Raw genomic sequence first — 16,270 nt, forward strand, 5'->3', positions numbered from 1 at the left:
TGGTCTGACCAGACTTCCAGAGCGGGTCCCGCAAGGGAACCTCGTAATAGGTCGGAATGGGTTTAACGGCACCGGCACCTTTACTGGCGCCGTTAAACCCATTCCGCCTGGGTTGTAATGAGGCCCAATGTCATGGGATATCATTTCTTTCTCCTCGCGAGTCAATTTCATGGGATAGCATTTCTTTCTCCTCAAGAGTCAATGTCATGGGATATCATTTCTTTCTCCTCGGAAGTCAATGTCATGGGATAGCATTTCTTTCTCCTTGCGAGTCAATGTCTCATGGGATACCATTTTTTTCTCCTCGTGAGTCAATGTCATGGGATACCATTTCTTTCTCCTCGCGAGTCAATGTCATGGGATACCATTTCTTTCTCCTCGCGAGTCAATGTCATGGGATACCATTTCTTTCTCCTCGCGAGTCAATGTCATGGGATATCCTTTCTTTCTCCTCGCGAGTCAATGTCATGGGATATCATTTCTTTCTCCTCGCGAGTCAATGTCATGGGATATCCTTTCTTTCTTCTTGCGAGTCAATGTCATGGGATATCATTTCTTTCTCCTCGCGAGTCAATGTCATGGGATATCCTTTCTTTCTCCTTGCGAGTCAATGTCATGGGATAGCACTTCTTTCTCCTCGCGAGTCAATGTCATGGGATAGCATTTCTTTCTCCTCACGAGTCAATGTCATGGGATATAATTTCTTTCTTCTCGCGAGTCAATGTCATGGGCTAGCATTTCTTTCTCCTCGCTAGTCAATGTCATGGGATAGCATTTCTTTCTCCTTGCGAGTCAATGTCATGGGATACCATTTCTTTCTCCTCGCGAGTCAATGTCATGGGATAGCATTTCTTTCTCCTCGCGAGTCAATGTCATGGGATAGCATTTCTTTCTCCTCGCGAGTCAATGTCATGGGATATCCTGTCTTTCTCCTTGCGAGTCAATGTCATGGGATAGCATTTCTTTCTCCTTGCGAGTCAATGTCATGGGATATCCTGTCTTTCTCCTTGCGAGTCAATGTCATGGGATAGCATTTCTTTCTCCTTGTGAGTCAATGTCATGGGATATCCTTTCATTCTCCTTGCGAGTCAATGTCATGGGATCGCATTTCATTACCTCACGAGTCAATGTCATGGGATAGCATTTCTTTCTCTTTGCGAGTCAATGTCATGGGATAGCATTTCTTTCTCCTCGTGAGTCAATGTCATGGGTTAGCATTTCTTTCTCCTCGTGAGTCAATGTAATGGAATAGCATTTCTTTCTCCTCATGAGTCAATGGCCCTCATTACGACCCTGGCGGATTTTTTCCGCCATCGACGGACTTTTCGGCCATGGCGTAAAGTCCGTTTACGCCATGGCGGATGGTGGACTTACCGCCCCATTCCGAGGTTGGCGGGGCGGTAAGTCCCCATTGACCCATTTACCCTTCCCCATTCCCATTTCGGCCCCATAGGGCTCAATGGGAGTGGGGAAGGCGTTAATTACGCCACCGTACATTACGGTGGCGTAATTAACACCAAGGTCCCATAGCGCCATGGATTTTTACGCCCGCAAAAAGCGGGCGGAAAAGTGACCATGGCGCTTTGGGAACTCGTAGTTGGCGGTAAGGGGTCGGCGCAGCTAACGCTGGCGTAAACCCCTTACCGCCAGGGTCGTAATGAGGCCCAAAGTCATGGGATACCATTTCTTTCTCCTCACGAGTCAATGTCATGGGATATCATTTCTTTCTCCTCGCGAGTCCATGTAATAGGATAGCATTTCTTTCTCCTCGCGAGGCAATGTCATGGGATAGCATTTCTTTCTCCTCGCGAGTCAATGTCATGGGATAGCATTTCTTTGTCCTCGCGAGTCAATGTCATGGGATATCATTTCGTTCTCCTCGTGAGTCAATGTCATGGGATAGCATTTCTTTCTCCTCGTGAGTCAATGTCATGGGATATCATTTCTTTTGCCTCGCGAGTCAATGTCATGGGATATCATTTCTTTCTCCTCGCCAGTCAATGTCATGGGATACCATTTCTTTCTCCTCGCGAGTCAATGTCATGGGATACCATTTCTTTCTCCTTGCGAGTCAATGTCATGGGATATCCTTTCTTTCTCCTCGTGAGTCAATGTCATGGGATATCCTTTCTTTCTCCTCGCGAGTCAATGTCATGGGATAGCATTTCTTTCTCCTCGCGAGTCAATGTCATAGGATATCCTTTCTTTCTCCTCGCGAGTCAATGTCATGGGATAGCATTTCTTTCTCCTCGTGAGTCAATGTCATGGGATAGCATTTCTTTCTCCTCGTGAGTCAATGTCATGGGATATCATTTCTTTCTCTTCGCGAGTCAATGTCATGGGATAGCATTTCTTTCTCCTCGCGAGTCAATTTCATGGGATAGCATTTCTTTCTCCTCGCGAGTCAATGTCATGGGATAGCACTTCTTTCTCCTCGCGAGTCAATGTCATGGGATACCATTTCTTTCTCCTCGCGAGTCAATGTCATGGGATACCATTTCTTTCGCCTCGCGAGTCAATGTCATGGGATACCATTTCTTTCTCCTCGCGAGTCAATGGGCCTCATTACGAGTTTGGAGGTATCCATGCCGCTATTTGCAGCATGGCTGCCTCCAAACTCGGTTACAGGTTCGTTGAATGAGGAATTACCGGGCCATTCCAACCCTGGAGGACCCAGTAATTCCTCATTCAATTTACCCATCCCCATTCCCATTTGAGCCCCTATAGGGCTCAATGGGAATGGGAAAGGAGCTAACAATGGGCCTGTTGTTAGCTCCCTGGTCCACTTGCGGGACCCGCAAAGAATGTCTGGTCTGACCAGACTTCCTGACCGGTTCCCACAAGGGAACCTCGTAATAGGGTGGAATGGGTTTAACGGCACCGGCACCTTTACTGGCGCCATTAAACCCATTCCGCCTGGGCCGTAATGAGGCACAATGTCATGGGATATCATTTCTTTCTCCTCGCGAGTCAATGTCATGGGATAGCATTTCTTTCTCCTCACAAGTCAATGTCATGGGATATAATTTCTTTCTGCTTGTGAGTCAATGTCATGGGATAGCACTTCTTTCTCCTCGCGAGTCAATGTCATGGGATACAATTTCTTTCTCCTCGCGAGTCAATGTCATGGGATACAATTTCTTTCTCCTCGCGATTCAATGTCATGGGATATCATTTCTTTCTCCTTGCGAGTCAATGTCATGGGATAGCATTTCTTTCTCCTCGCGAGTCAATGTCATGGGATAGCATTTCTTTCTCCTTGCGAGTCAATGTCATGGGATATCATTTCTTTCTCCTCGCGAGTCAGTGTCATGGGATATCATTTCTTTCTCCTCGCGAGTCAATGTCATGGGATAGCATTTCTTTATCCTTGCGAGTCAATGTCATGGGATAGCATTTCTTTCTCCTTGCGAGTCAATGTCATGGGATAGCACTTCTTTCTCCTCGCGAGTCAATGTCATGGGATATCATTTTTTTCTCCTTGCGAGTCAATGTCATGGGATAGCATTTCTTTCTCCTTGCGAGTCAATGTCATGGGATAGCATTTCTTTCTCCTCGCGAGTCAATGTCATTGGATACCATTTCTTTCTCCTCGTGAGTCAATGTCATAGGATACCATTTATTTCTCCTCACCCACATGGTTGCAATGATCACAACAGAAGGGAAGCACCTGGAGCCGGCTGCCTGTGAACTGTTCATGCACATTCTCAGTTTCTTCTTTGCAGTTCTCACTAGCATCACAACTTCAAACCTATTAATCGTCAACCTTGTTCCTCCCATGAAAACAAAAAATACTTCAGAGCATTTCAATGAAAATAAAAAACATCAACCGTACCTGGTTAAACCTTCTCGTAAAGGCAACAACATTGGGGGCCAAACTGTGTTTCTCTTTTCTATTCCACCCACAGCTGGTTAGTTCCTAAAAAACAAATTAATACAGATTGTGAGTTCGGATTATGAGCCATTAAATATTGTGAAAAAGCAATTTGGAATGTTGTAGCATAAATGTATTCTACCAACACACTTATAAAATTAAGCGAAGAAACAAGGTAAATGTGTTAAATTGAGGACTCAAAGAGAAGATATGAAGATGACTTGGTGGAGTTCACACCTATCTACGTTTGCAGCATGAAGGGTATATTGCATTTTTGAGCTCTTTTCATTTCAACACACACCAGCAACATGTTCATTCCATGTGACCCGACAAAAGGCAAGTAAGAAACGTGCAGTAGAAATATGCCACGTTTGAGAATTTAGGCATGAAATCTAGAATACACCTGTAGACTAAAATATATATTTTTTTAATCTGAGGTTATAATAGCTTTAAGATGTGGTTAAATAGAGGTTGTGGGGGGTCTTCCCTCGTTTTGCAGTACCCGGTTATGTGAAAAACTGGCTGTCGCTAGGAGGGGATAACAGAAGCCGAGAAGAGTAGGTGGCCTATTGAAATATGTGCTTCTGTCATACATCGGCCAACTTTCCTTACCCTGCATGTGTTTCCAGGATGTGCTGCCATAAAGACTCCTCCTGTGCAGGCATGTATGCACATCGTGAATAAACACTTCTCCCTCTCCTGTAACATTTGCAGAGCTACACTCTAGAAGTGGGGGTAAAAGCTCTCCTCAGTGGTATGTTGAGACCTTTCCATTGATAACCCACACTGACAAATGCTCTTCTCTTGCAGCGTCACTGAGTGCAGGACCTCTAAAATAGGGTTGTCCAACTCCAGGCCTCAAGGGCCAGATCCATGCCAGGTTTTCAGGATAGCCCTCATTAATAGTCATGAGATAAGTTTGCATACAATGATTCTAAATGTATGCACATTTTTCAACATGAACATTAATGAGGGATATCTTGAAAACCGGTTAGGATTCCAGCCCTTGAAGCCTGTAGTTGCACAACCCTGCATGTATAGAACACACATCTGCTTCACTGGGCAGGACTGGGTTTATGCAAGTGTACAGCATAGTACACCATAGTGTCCTGTAGACTTTCTGTAATGCAGCATCGATGTAAACATGGTGTTAACTCAACACAAATGACTCCTTTTGACCACACACCAAATTCTTAGCAAACCTCGATATATAGGTGAAGATTTTATTTGGAGCTGACTTAATGAATACAACTTGCAGGGCGAAAACATTTTGGGAACTACAGAAATGTAAATCCAGATTGATTGATTGATATTTTTTTTCTATCGCGCTCGTACACAAGTGTTTCAGAGCGCGACAAGGCAAGGGAGGGGAAACAGGGGAGAACAAAACAGCGACCTTTCTAGGCCCATAGTGTATCTGTATTTGAAAAGTCACAGGTCAAAACAGAAAGAAACAAGCCAGCAACAAAGTTCAGCGCATCGCGGGGCTGCGCAGGGATATCTGCTATTTAAAAGCATTTTTTTTCTTTTTTTAAGGGTAAAACTCAAGGGGGCAAACACTTGGCTTAAAATATCACAGCTCTTGTAAGAGGAGGCGGGACACATAAACAGCTCACGGCCACCGGAAGTGGACTTGCAGTGAGCTCGCAGAGAGATGGATGATGCCGAGCTTCTGTGAGTGCAACAGGAAGTGATGTCAATCTTCAGATATTAAGGCATCGACCGCTCTTAATGACTCACAATAATGGCTCATTTTGGCCAAAGGAAAATTAAATGTGCTCCCTATTGGCTTGAAAGGTCTTCAATTATATAGGGCCTCATTAGGGCCCTGGCGCTCCCGTAATGAACGGTGCCGGTACGGGACCGGCACCGTTCATCTCGGGATGCCCGATTATGAGGCCTGCTAGCGGATCCCGCTGTTCACATCTGGTCTGACCAGACGTGAAAAGCGGGAACCGCTAGCAGGCCAGGATACTATAAACGGGTCCTTCATTAACGGGTCCGTTGTTAGCATCCTCCCCATTCCCATGAAATGGGGATTGATTTTTACCGGGTCCAAGAAAAGGGCAATTACTGGGTCCACCAAGGTCAGCATAACCCGGTTCTTGCCCTTTTCTTGGACCCGGTAAAAAAGCATTACCGCCAGGGTCGTAATGAGGCCCATAGTCTTTGATACGGCTAGACCTGGAAAATAAAGGAAAGGAGGATGTTCCATTTAGAAACCATGGCACCCTTCTGTATAGTGCCAGGTACGATATAAACTCTCACATCTGGTTAAGGCCTTGCAAACTAAGATATATTTGTCTTTAAGTCAGCAAAGCTTCACCTGTGTTAGCCTATTACACATGTACACGATGTGTTCACTTCTCAAAGATCAAATATGTTCCTAAAAACTCATGAACCACTGTCTTTTGCACCTTTTCTATAGATCCTAGTGCTGAACACCATGAAATGCCGGGAAGCCGACGACACAGAGAAGCACAAAATCCTAAGTAGAAGGAGAGGGCCTGATCGTGTGCCGGGCCCTACCACGTTCCCCTGCACAGTAAGAGTTAACAGGGAGAACTGGAGCAGCGGGAGGCCGCCGGGGCTCCGTTATGTACTCGTCCCAGTGAGACAAACGAGATGCTGAATATAAAACTGGAGCTGTGAAAAACCACAATAAGGAGAATAACGAATAAACCACAAGTGCAAGTATTTAGAGACTGGGCACTTATAACATGGGAAGAGGTGGGAGAGTAAAGAGTGGAGGAAGCCAGAGATAACGTCCAGTTATTATGAATGGGAAATCAATATATCCTATGAATAAGATAAGAGGAGAGACAATCAGAGTCAGAAAACCTAGGAGAGGGGAAAGAACTCATGGCAACAAGGTATAATCAAACTAAGAAAATTTGGTGTACAAGACTCGGAGAGGAATACGAGTTTATCCCAGAGTATAAGGAAATGTATAAAGGAGAACTCTCAAAAACGTATCCCTAAAGGGGAAACAAAACCTAAGTCTGTTCTGAACGAATTACAAGAACGTATCCAGGAGGTGTCAAGAGATTGTTCAAAGAGACTCTGCTGCCGGTCCGGTAACAACGGTGCTGGTAAGCGTATCAGCACCGTTGTTACCGGACCGGCACAGTACAACTCTGCGGGCGGGTACCGTCCCGCTAACCAGGGTCAGACCCGGCGGGCGGATCAGCACGGTTTCATGGAAGCACCGGCACCATTATTAGCGTTGCCGGTGCTTCCGTGGTCCCCCTTCCCATTGAGTCCGATGGGACTCAATGGGACTCAATGGGAATGGGGACTTACAAAATTACTGGCGCCTGACTTCCCGGCCGCCGGGGTTGTAATACCCCAGTGTTACCGGGAAGTGAGGCGCCGGTAATTTCTTTCGGGTCTCGTGGCAAGCCGCCAGTATCACCGGAAGGCTTACCGCTAGACCCAAAATGATGCCCATTCTCTTGGTCTCAATAAAATCAGCTAACATAGTGGTTGGGACAGTTAGAGTTAGTTTAGACCATGGACATATTTATTTGGGACTTCCTGACGATCAACGAGCACCTTTAGTTTATTTAGATAGGCAGGGATACCCTCTAGTAGGCCTTATTCTTATCATTTTATTAAACATCAATCAAAATGTTCCTAATGTGTCCGACTCCTTCTAACTGGCCAGAATATATACAAATTACAAAGGCAGAAAAGAGACAAGCCATACGTTTTGTAACTTTTACCAGAGAAAAGGTTGCAGAGAAAAGGTCACTTGTCATTTTATCCTATGACCACAATCTGGTGAAGAAGCTATGAGACTTCCAACGCTAATGCCTGTAACGTCCCAGAATAATATCTTTAGTAAGTCCAATAAAAAGTATCAAACCTCGGATTCTGCCGACCTTTTACCTGAGTGTTAAAAGATCTCCCCATAACGATCCTAGCACAACCTTCATTCAGCCACGGAAGTCCTAGTCTTCCGGTAACAAAACCTAAAGAAATCCACCCGCTATCACATAGGAATGACCCAGAATAAAACCTCCAGGTAAACTGCATTTGCAGGAGTGCACTATTTGCGACTTGTGCAGAATGTACAATGCACCTGCCCTTGCCTGTAGATGCTACATCTGCGCCCCAGGCAGGGTTCTGCAACATTTGGCTCTCTGGATGTTTTGGACTACAACTCCTATCAACCCTAGCTAGCACAGTCAATATTGAGAGGTCATGGGAGTCACAGTCAAATACATCTGTTGAGCCACTGTTTGAAACCCCCTGACCTAAGAGAAAGCAAACATAGGACATGTCAAGCGCAGTTGTGAGGGCGTTATGGATTCATCGAGGAATGCCCTCATAACTGCACTCCACTTTTGCTTATTTTCCCTACATATGGTCTGGCCACTGGGCATACTAGGGGCAGGGGAGGGCACCATCGATATAGGGTCATTTCATAGCCCTGCTTGTGTTGCATGCCTGTGTTAACACTGATTGTTTTTGTGAAGTTTTGCATTTTTCCCCTTATTTCAGGGATGGAAATATAAAATGAGCATGTTAGGTGATGGCTCATTAGGGCCTGTTATCTTTACTATGTCTCCAGGAAAGATGTGGGTGAAGGGATGGAGGCCTGCCAAAATGAGAAGACCCCTAGGCTCTCCACCCTTACGGTTCCTGCAGGCCAATGTGTAGCTGTTCTTGAGTACTTGCCTGAAACTCAGACATTCAGGCATTCCTAGGCCGGAACTTCTCATTAATTGCACTCACAGACTGGTCCTCCCACAATACACTGTCCTCCCTGTGAATACAGGACCTGGATGCTGGGCAGCACTGTTGCATTTTGCAATGGCCACTGGGGTCGTACTTCCCTCAATCCATCTCCATCATAATCCTGCTACAACTACGCAGATAACACTGAAATCATCTCCAGAATTAACACCAGCAAAGAACAAATCCCAACACTCACCAACTGCTTCACAGAAATAAACCAGTGGATGTGTCATGAACCATTGAACTCGCCCCTTCTGGGCCTCCTGGTCCCTGACACGTCGAGCCTTACACTCCATAATGCTACCAACATGGCGGCAAGATCAGAACGCTGCTCGCCAGTCTTCACGTTCTACGCAGCGTCCTCTATAAAGAAGCCACACCCCTGCGGCCCCGCCCGTCTCAACGCTGCTACTAGCTGTGATCGGACGTGTGCTCTGAACCTTCTCTAGTGCTACTTGCTATCCCCTGGCCCCTGGATTCCCTTCTCCCCACTTCTTCCTCTTTCCTAACTTCCCGGAATCCTTGCGTCGCTTCCTCTTCCCCCCCTACTCCTTCTTGAATATTCCCGGAGTTTCCCGTGATCCTGGACATCGAAGCTGAACGTAGTCTGGAAGCCGAGGACGGCCGGCTTATCAAAGTTCCCAACCATACGAAAGAAGACTCCACCTAAAGAGGACATCAGGCAACATAGACAGGTGAGAAGGGGGGAAACCTGTGACAGATTGAGAAGCCACCTGACCGAAGTCGATACAGACATGGAGGCGGCCATCCAGGATCTTATGCGTGGCATGCAAGAACTATCGACCGAAGTACAGAACTTGAAAGCGGAGAACGCTGCGCTGAAACAATTGGTACTTTCATGTGACATTGCCTCAAAGGACAGCGTGATATTGGGCGGCATGGTTGACAAATATGACGGCTGTGCAAAAACCCTCCGAGGATTCCTGGATTGTTGTTTGGTCCACTTTACCTTTAAACCTTATTATTTTTCCACCCCCAGGGCTAAAGTGGGCTTTATTATTTCTCACCTCTCCAGGAATGCCTTAGCCTGGGCCACACCATTAGTTAACACTGGAGATTCCCTTTTGGATGATTATGATGGATTCATTCAAGCACTAAAGAATATGTTTGACCGCCCAGAACAGGTCTTTAGTGCTCAAGAGCGTTTACTAGATTTCCAGCAAGGCTCTCAGGACATGCTCACCTACGTAACTCAATTCAAGCAATTGGCTAAAGAAGCGGGTTGGCCTTCTGAAGCTTGCTTCACCCTCTTTCGAAGAGGGCTAAATGAAGATGTTAAGGATGAATTAGCCAGAATAGCACGTCCTAGTTCTTACCAGGCACTTATGGATCTTGCTCTACAGATTGACTTCCACATCCAGGAAAGAAGGGCAGAGAAAAGGAAGACCAAGTCAACCATCCAAAAAAATCCTTTTGTGGGCCGTTCAAAATCCAAAGATTCTCCTGTTCCTACAAATGATCCCGAACTCATGCAGCTAGGGGCCTTCCGTGGACCCATATCCCCCCAAGAAAGGCTGAGAAGGATCCATACTGGCTTATGCATGTACTGTGCCTCGGACAAGCATTTAGTCAGAGAATGTCCCTTAGCCCCTCCACGGCGTTTGGGAAACGCCAGCTCCCGATCCTAGATGGAGCTCAGTTTCGGGAGAGAGACGCAGGCTCCACATCTATACCATCCTTGAACTCTCCTGGACAAAACTCCCTGGTAGTCTTACAGGCTTTTCTATCGTCATCCAAGAAGGAATCCTACCCTATTCTGGCACTAGTGGACTGTGGGGCCATGGGAATATTCATAGATCAGAAATGGGTCCTTAAACATCATATTCCTTACGAATCCCGGAACGTCCTGCAACCTGTAGAAGCAATTGATGGAAGACCTCTTTCTTCTGGACCCATATCCCTTCAGACTAAGGAAATTGAGTGTGGCTGATTTTGCCGCGGCCGGAAAGTTTGCATGAGAAAGGTGCGAACTACAAAAACACCAGACAGGCCATTCACTGCCTTTAATGCAGAGAGGTGGGAATTAGCTTTAAGTGGACACATTGCATATCAAAGGGGCATTAGCCTCACCCTCCTGTTGTCTTGTCCAGCAACCAAGACTATCCTCTAGGTTTGCTTCAATTATCTTGTTAGTATGGACTGCCACCAGCCGGACAAGACAAAAGGAATGCAGATCCATGGAGCCATTGCTATTTAAATTAGGATGCTCATGGCTAGAGGAAGGCGTGCCTTCCCCCTTCTTGGAATGCTTTGCTGTACCCCGGGCTGTCACATTCCAGCTGAATATGACAGGGAAATGGCACCTGTAGGCTGTGTCTTCCCGGAGTAAATGTGACTATGGCCCTCATTACGACCCTGGTGGAAAGGGGTTTATGCCAGCGTAAACCATGGCGCCCCTTTCCGCCTGACTACGAGTTCCCGTAGCGCCATGGTGATTTTTACGCCTGCTTTTTGCAGGCGGAAAAATCCATGGCGCTACGGGACTTGTTGTTAATTACGCCACCGTAATTTACGGTGGCGTAATTAACGCCTTCCCCACTCCCATTATACCCTATGGGGCAAAAATGGGAATGGGGAAGGGTAAATGGGGATTGGGGACTTACCGCCCCGCCAAGGTCGGAATGGGGCGGTAAGTCCGCCAACCCCCATGGCGGAGTTGGCAGCTTTGCGCCATGGACCATGGTGCAAATTGCACCATGGTTCTCCGCCAGGGTCGTAATGAGGCCCAATGTGTTTTGTGTGTGAAGCAGATGAAATGGGTGCGGAATGGCCGCACACATTTCTCAGAGGTTGGTCTCCCATCATTCCTTTTCATTAATCAAAGAAACCAATAGCCCAGGCAAGCGCACTCTCCCCGTGCGGATGGTCGAATTCCTCACACCACCAGCCTTAGAGTGAATTAATAACATCTATGGAGACAAGAGAGGGAAATATTAATGATCCCCCTTACTAGTAGTCAGGGTAGAAAGGACAGACCCCAAGTTGTTTTTTGCGCTATCCACTGCATTCGTTTGACATCCTGGGTGAGTTAATAGGTGCCCTTTATCGGTTCCATGTAATAATGTCCCCTCAAAAATATCACCATGCAAAAATGACGCAGAAAAATGGCCGTTTTTTGCTGGGACATTATTGCATGGAACATGCTCGGGACACCCCCGCAACCCCAAACCCTTTATATATTGTCACCCATATAATATCGCCACAAACTTTTCCCGGCGATATTATATACCGCGACCATATATATGGGGATAATATTGCCTGATACCCCTGTATCCCACCAGCCCCAAGATGAAAAGGTGACCCTGAGATTCAAACTCTTAAACACCTGATTAGAAACATGGATACTACTGCCAGTTCCTGTGGAGACTGTTACTGGTAATTCGGAGGACCCCCAAGCCCATGTGGAGCGAGATGTTTATGACAAAATAAGCCTTGTCAAGGTACCACGAGAATAGGTTAATGTCATGTTACAGCCCAAGTGGATAGACATTTTTCACAGGAAAAACAGTTTTTCCCTCCATTTCTATCACCAGACTGAAACTTTTTACAAATCCAAATTGCTAGTTTGTCTTTTTGCCAAACAACTGACACCTCTATTTTGGCCACGGACGTTATCTGCTCTCAGAATATTAAGCATGGAAGTATTTTGATTTCCTAAAGTAGGGAATTATTTCCACATATTTTAAGCTTGGAAGTTTCTGACCTGCTCTCTCTGAAGCATACCTGAATGAATGATGTCAAGGGCAGCTCATCCATGCAGCGCTTAGGATCACAGAACCTCAGTCTCCGCGCATGGCAGCCATCTTCCTTCCACATATCTGCATCTTGTCTTCAGACATTGCCTGAATGTGAGAGGGTGGCTCGTGGGCCATCGGGTGCTCTGTCAACTACCAGCGGGAGAGGTGTGCGTGATACTATAATTGCGGCACAGTGGGCCTCATTACGATTTCGGCGGTGTGGTAAACAATGATGGTTATGCAGTGGTAACAGAAGATAGGATCATTTCAGAAACTCTTCCCTCTCATGTATGTTGTATTCTTCGGTGGACAGGTGCAGAGTCATAATTGTACTACCCAAATGTCTTCTTGGCATACGGTAATGTTTTTAGGACAGTGATAAAGGTACTAAAGTATTGTGTCATGGTAAATGCTCATTCAATACAGAGTAACTCTGGTGTGTAAGAATATCATGGCTGTAAATGGACAGTATTTTTAAATGCAAACAAGCCTTGCAATTGAATACAGCCTAATATGCAGAATAACGCTTTTTAAATGTTGCATCTCTGTTACTTGCAGGCCTGATCTGCTGTACCGGCGATATGATTGATGAGACCGTAAGTGATCTCATAGGTGATGTCCTCAGTGATGTCATTTGTGATGTCATCCGTGTACTCAGGGGCATCACAATGGGGGCCAGTTAAGGTGGCGCAGCTTCCAACACCTGCTGAATTTCAGGGGTTTGTGGCATTAAATCTGTACGTTAACGCCACTTTAACTCAAGTTTGTTTCCACTGAACTTCCAGGGTTTCGTCACATCCAATTGTTTCATCATAACTGTGCTTCAAATGAAGTTTTTTCACTGAATGAATTTATCAATTACTAATGGGATCCTGGTGTGCTTCCGGCAGGATCATTAGTGAGACCTAAGGTGGGCAGTGGTTATCTTGAGGACCATTTTATACAACTCTCAAGTATAGTGTGGCAGGGAAATATGCATTATTAATGTTGGAAAGCTGTTATTGGACCACATCGCTATAAAAACAGAAAACATACTCAAATGGCCTTGCTATGGGTAGACAGTATGAAATCCTACCACGTTGCCCCTTATTACACAGCAGGTGGTATTTTGCAGATTTCAGTTCATGCGGTAAAAGCATCAGGATTTGTTTCCTCCTTCTGCCCCTGTTTCACGAGAGAACTGCCCTGGTGAAAAAATGCATCAAAAATGTATCTTTCCTGCATTCGGGCAATTTTTGCCCTGGTGCTAATACTATGCCAAACTGCACTTGTCATGGTGCAATGGTTTTCTAGTATGTCGCAGTCATCTTCGAAATAGGGCAAAGTTTGCTCTAGTGCTAATACCGTGCAACTGTACACTTGCACCGGTGCAAAGTTTCTGAAATCTGGCCCCAGGTGCAGTAGGTACACTGTGCCCCTAGATTTATAATACGCTAACGTGCCAAATCAATTTATATCCCCAGCCATAGAAATGTATTCTATGTCCCCAGCGCCCCTACACAACCCCCCCTCTCCTCCCCCCCCGCCGAAACACATGACGCCCAAAGTGGAAGACTTGAAAATCAGTTAGTGGTATACATCCTACTGAAATCGGGTGACAATCAAAGCTCTGCGTCTCAACAGAGGCTACTCGTGGGGTCACTTGCAAAGGGAACCCGTGCGCGGTGGGACGCACGCCAGGCACTTAAGTAGGCATTGGAACCTGTCACGCGCCTGCGAAGAAGGGGGAGGGCGTACTGGCAATCCGCCAGCCTTGCTGCAGGAAGCACACCTGTGATGCCAGCCTTTGAGGGGATCAGTCGCAGGAAACTGCTGTTCCCGGATTCATCTCCTTTTGGATGAGGCTGGAAATGAATGTAAAACAGGAAAGGAACTCGCACTGTGCAGAAGCAGTTCTATTCGAGGCACTAGAGGACAGGCTGGGGTCTGAAGAACTTGGCCACTTTGATCTTTGGCTCATGCCAGGTTCCCTGTACCAGTTACGGTGGGCATCAGTGGTGTTGGCCTCTTGGGCCTGCGCCAACAGAAAACACTTCCTCTGGATCTCAGACTTGCGGTCAGCCATCGGCAGAACTTAAAACAGTATTTTTTTTACATCTAAACCTGGTGCCCCCTCCCCACCCCCTCCACACTCCTGCACTGATGAACAGCGCCTAGAAAGGATTGAATTCACAGTGCACACTGTACAAAGGATCCCGCTCTCTCACATACAAGGACGACTCATTTCCTTAACAAAATAAAAGTTGAGTTAGTAAAAAACGCATGCATTAAAAACACAAGGAAAATAGTGACCAGTTAAATAATGTCACTTCAATAATTCAGGGATTCGGTTCTATAGTTGAGTGGTTGTATTTGTTTGGCTGATGACACAGTTGAGGAAGGCCAGACTATGCCTCCGCCTTCCGCGTCCTCCCGCCACCCTGCCCCAGGCTTCCTACTCCCCAGCTGACTCTAACGTAAGACTAGTGCCTGCCATGTAACCTCTACTGTCTACACTGAAGTGAGGTACTGACGGCTGCAGATGTAGCTGTCCTAGTAGTTCTGGGGTGTCTCAAGGGGAGGGATTCTGCAATCTGTGGCTCTCCACTTGTTTTGGACTACCACAACCATAGTCCCTCACCATTGATCCACTATGTTGCTGATGGGAGTTGTAGTCTCAAACAACTAGAAGGACAAAGGTTGCAGATCCCCTGCTCTAGGGGCTGCTACTCTACTGATGCCTGAAAATATCATGTGTCAGAGGTGCCCCCCCCCTCTCTCTCTCTCTCTCTCCCACTATCTCTCTCTCTCTCTCTCTCTCTCTCTCTCTATCTCTCCCACTATCTCCTCTCTCTCTCTCTCTCCCACTATCTCCTCTCTCTCTCTCTCCCACCACCAGCTCTCTCTCGCTGTCTCCCACTATCACCTCTCTCTCCCCCACTATCACCTCTCTCTCTCCCCCCACTATCTCCTCTCTCTCCACCTATCCCCGCTCTCTCTCCCCCACTATCTCCTCTCTCTCCACCTATCCCCGCTCTCTCCCCCCACTATCTCCTCTCTCTCCACCTATCCCCGCTCTCTCTCTCCCCCACTATCACCTCTCTCTCCCCCACTATCACCTCTCTCTCTCCCCCCCACTATCTCCTCACTTTCTCTCCCACTATCCCCGCTCTCTCTCTCCACCACTATCACCTCTCTCTCTCTCCCCACTATCTCCTCACTTTCTCTCCCACTATCTCCTCTCTCTCTCCCCCACTATTAACTCTCTCTCTCTCCCACTATCTCCTCCCTCGTGCTCTCTCTCTCCACACTATCACCTCTCTCTCTCTGTCTCCCACTATCTCTTCGCTCTTTCTCTTTCTCTCTCTCTCTCCCACTAACACTAACACCTCTCTCTCCCACTATCTCCTCTCTCTCTCCCACTATCACCTCTCTCTCTCCCCACTATCTCGTCTCTATCTCCCACTATCACCTCTCTCTCTCCCATTATATCCTCTCTCTCTCTCGCCCTCCATCACCTCTCTCTCCCTGTCTCCCACTATCTCCTCTCTCTCCCCCACTATCACCTCTCTCTCTTCCCCCACTATCTCCTATGTCTCCCACTATCTCCGCTCTCTCTCTCCCCCACTATCACCTTTCTCTCGCCCACACTTTCCTCTCTCTCTCCCCCACTATCTCCTCACTCTCTCTCCCACTATATCCTCTCTCGCCCTCTCTCTCTCTCCCACTATCACCTCTCTCTCTCTGTCTCCCACTATCTCTTCTCTCTTTCTCTTTCTCTCTCTCCCACTAACACCTTTCTCTCTCCCACTATCTCCTCTCTCTCCCACTATCACCTCTCTCTCCCCACTATCGCGTCCCTCTCTCCCACTATCACCTCTGTCTCCCACTATCTCCTCTCTCCCACTATCACCTC

General features: G+C 46.8%; 1 protein-coding gene across 7 annotated transcripts in view; it reads right to left on the reverse strand.

Annotated features, from left to right (window-relative positions):
- Positions 1 to 16,270, reverse strand: part of RALGPS1 (Ral GEF with PH domain and SH3 binding motif 1) — a 2,625,553-nt gene that overhangs the window by 1,655,308 nt on the left and 953,975 nt on the right. For all 7 annotated transcript variants that reach the window (XM_069609374.1, XM_069609372.1, XM_069609376.1 and 4 more), the window contains one exon: positions 3,836 to 3,919. In XM_069609374.1, coding sequence (XP_069465475.1) covers positions 3,836 to 3,919 — 84 coding nt within the window. The remainder of the gene's footprint in view (positions 1 to 3,835; positions 3,920 to 16,270) is intronic.

This window comes from Ambystoma mexicanum, chromosome 8 (assembly GCF_040938575.1).
Source record: "Ambystoma mexicanum isolate Mex_15411 chromosome 8, UKY_AmexF1_1, whole genome shotgun sequence".
NCBI lineage: Eukaryota > Metazoa > Chordata > Amphibia > Caudata > Ambystomatidae > Ambystoma > Ambystoma mexicanum.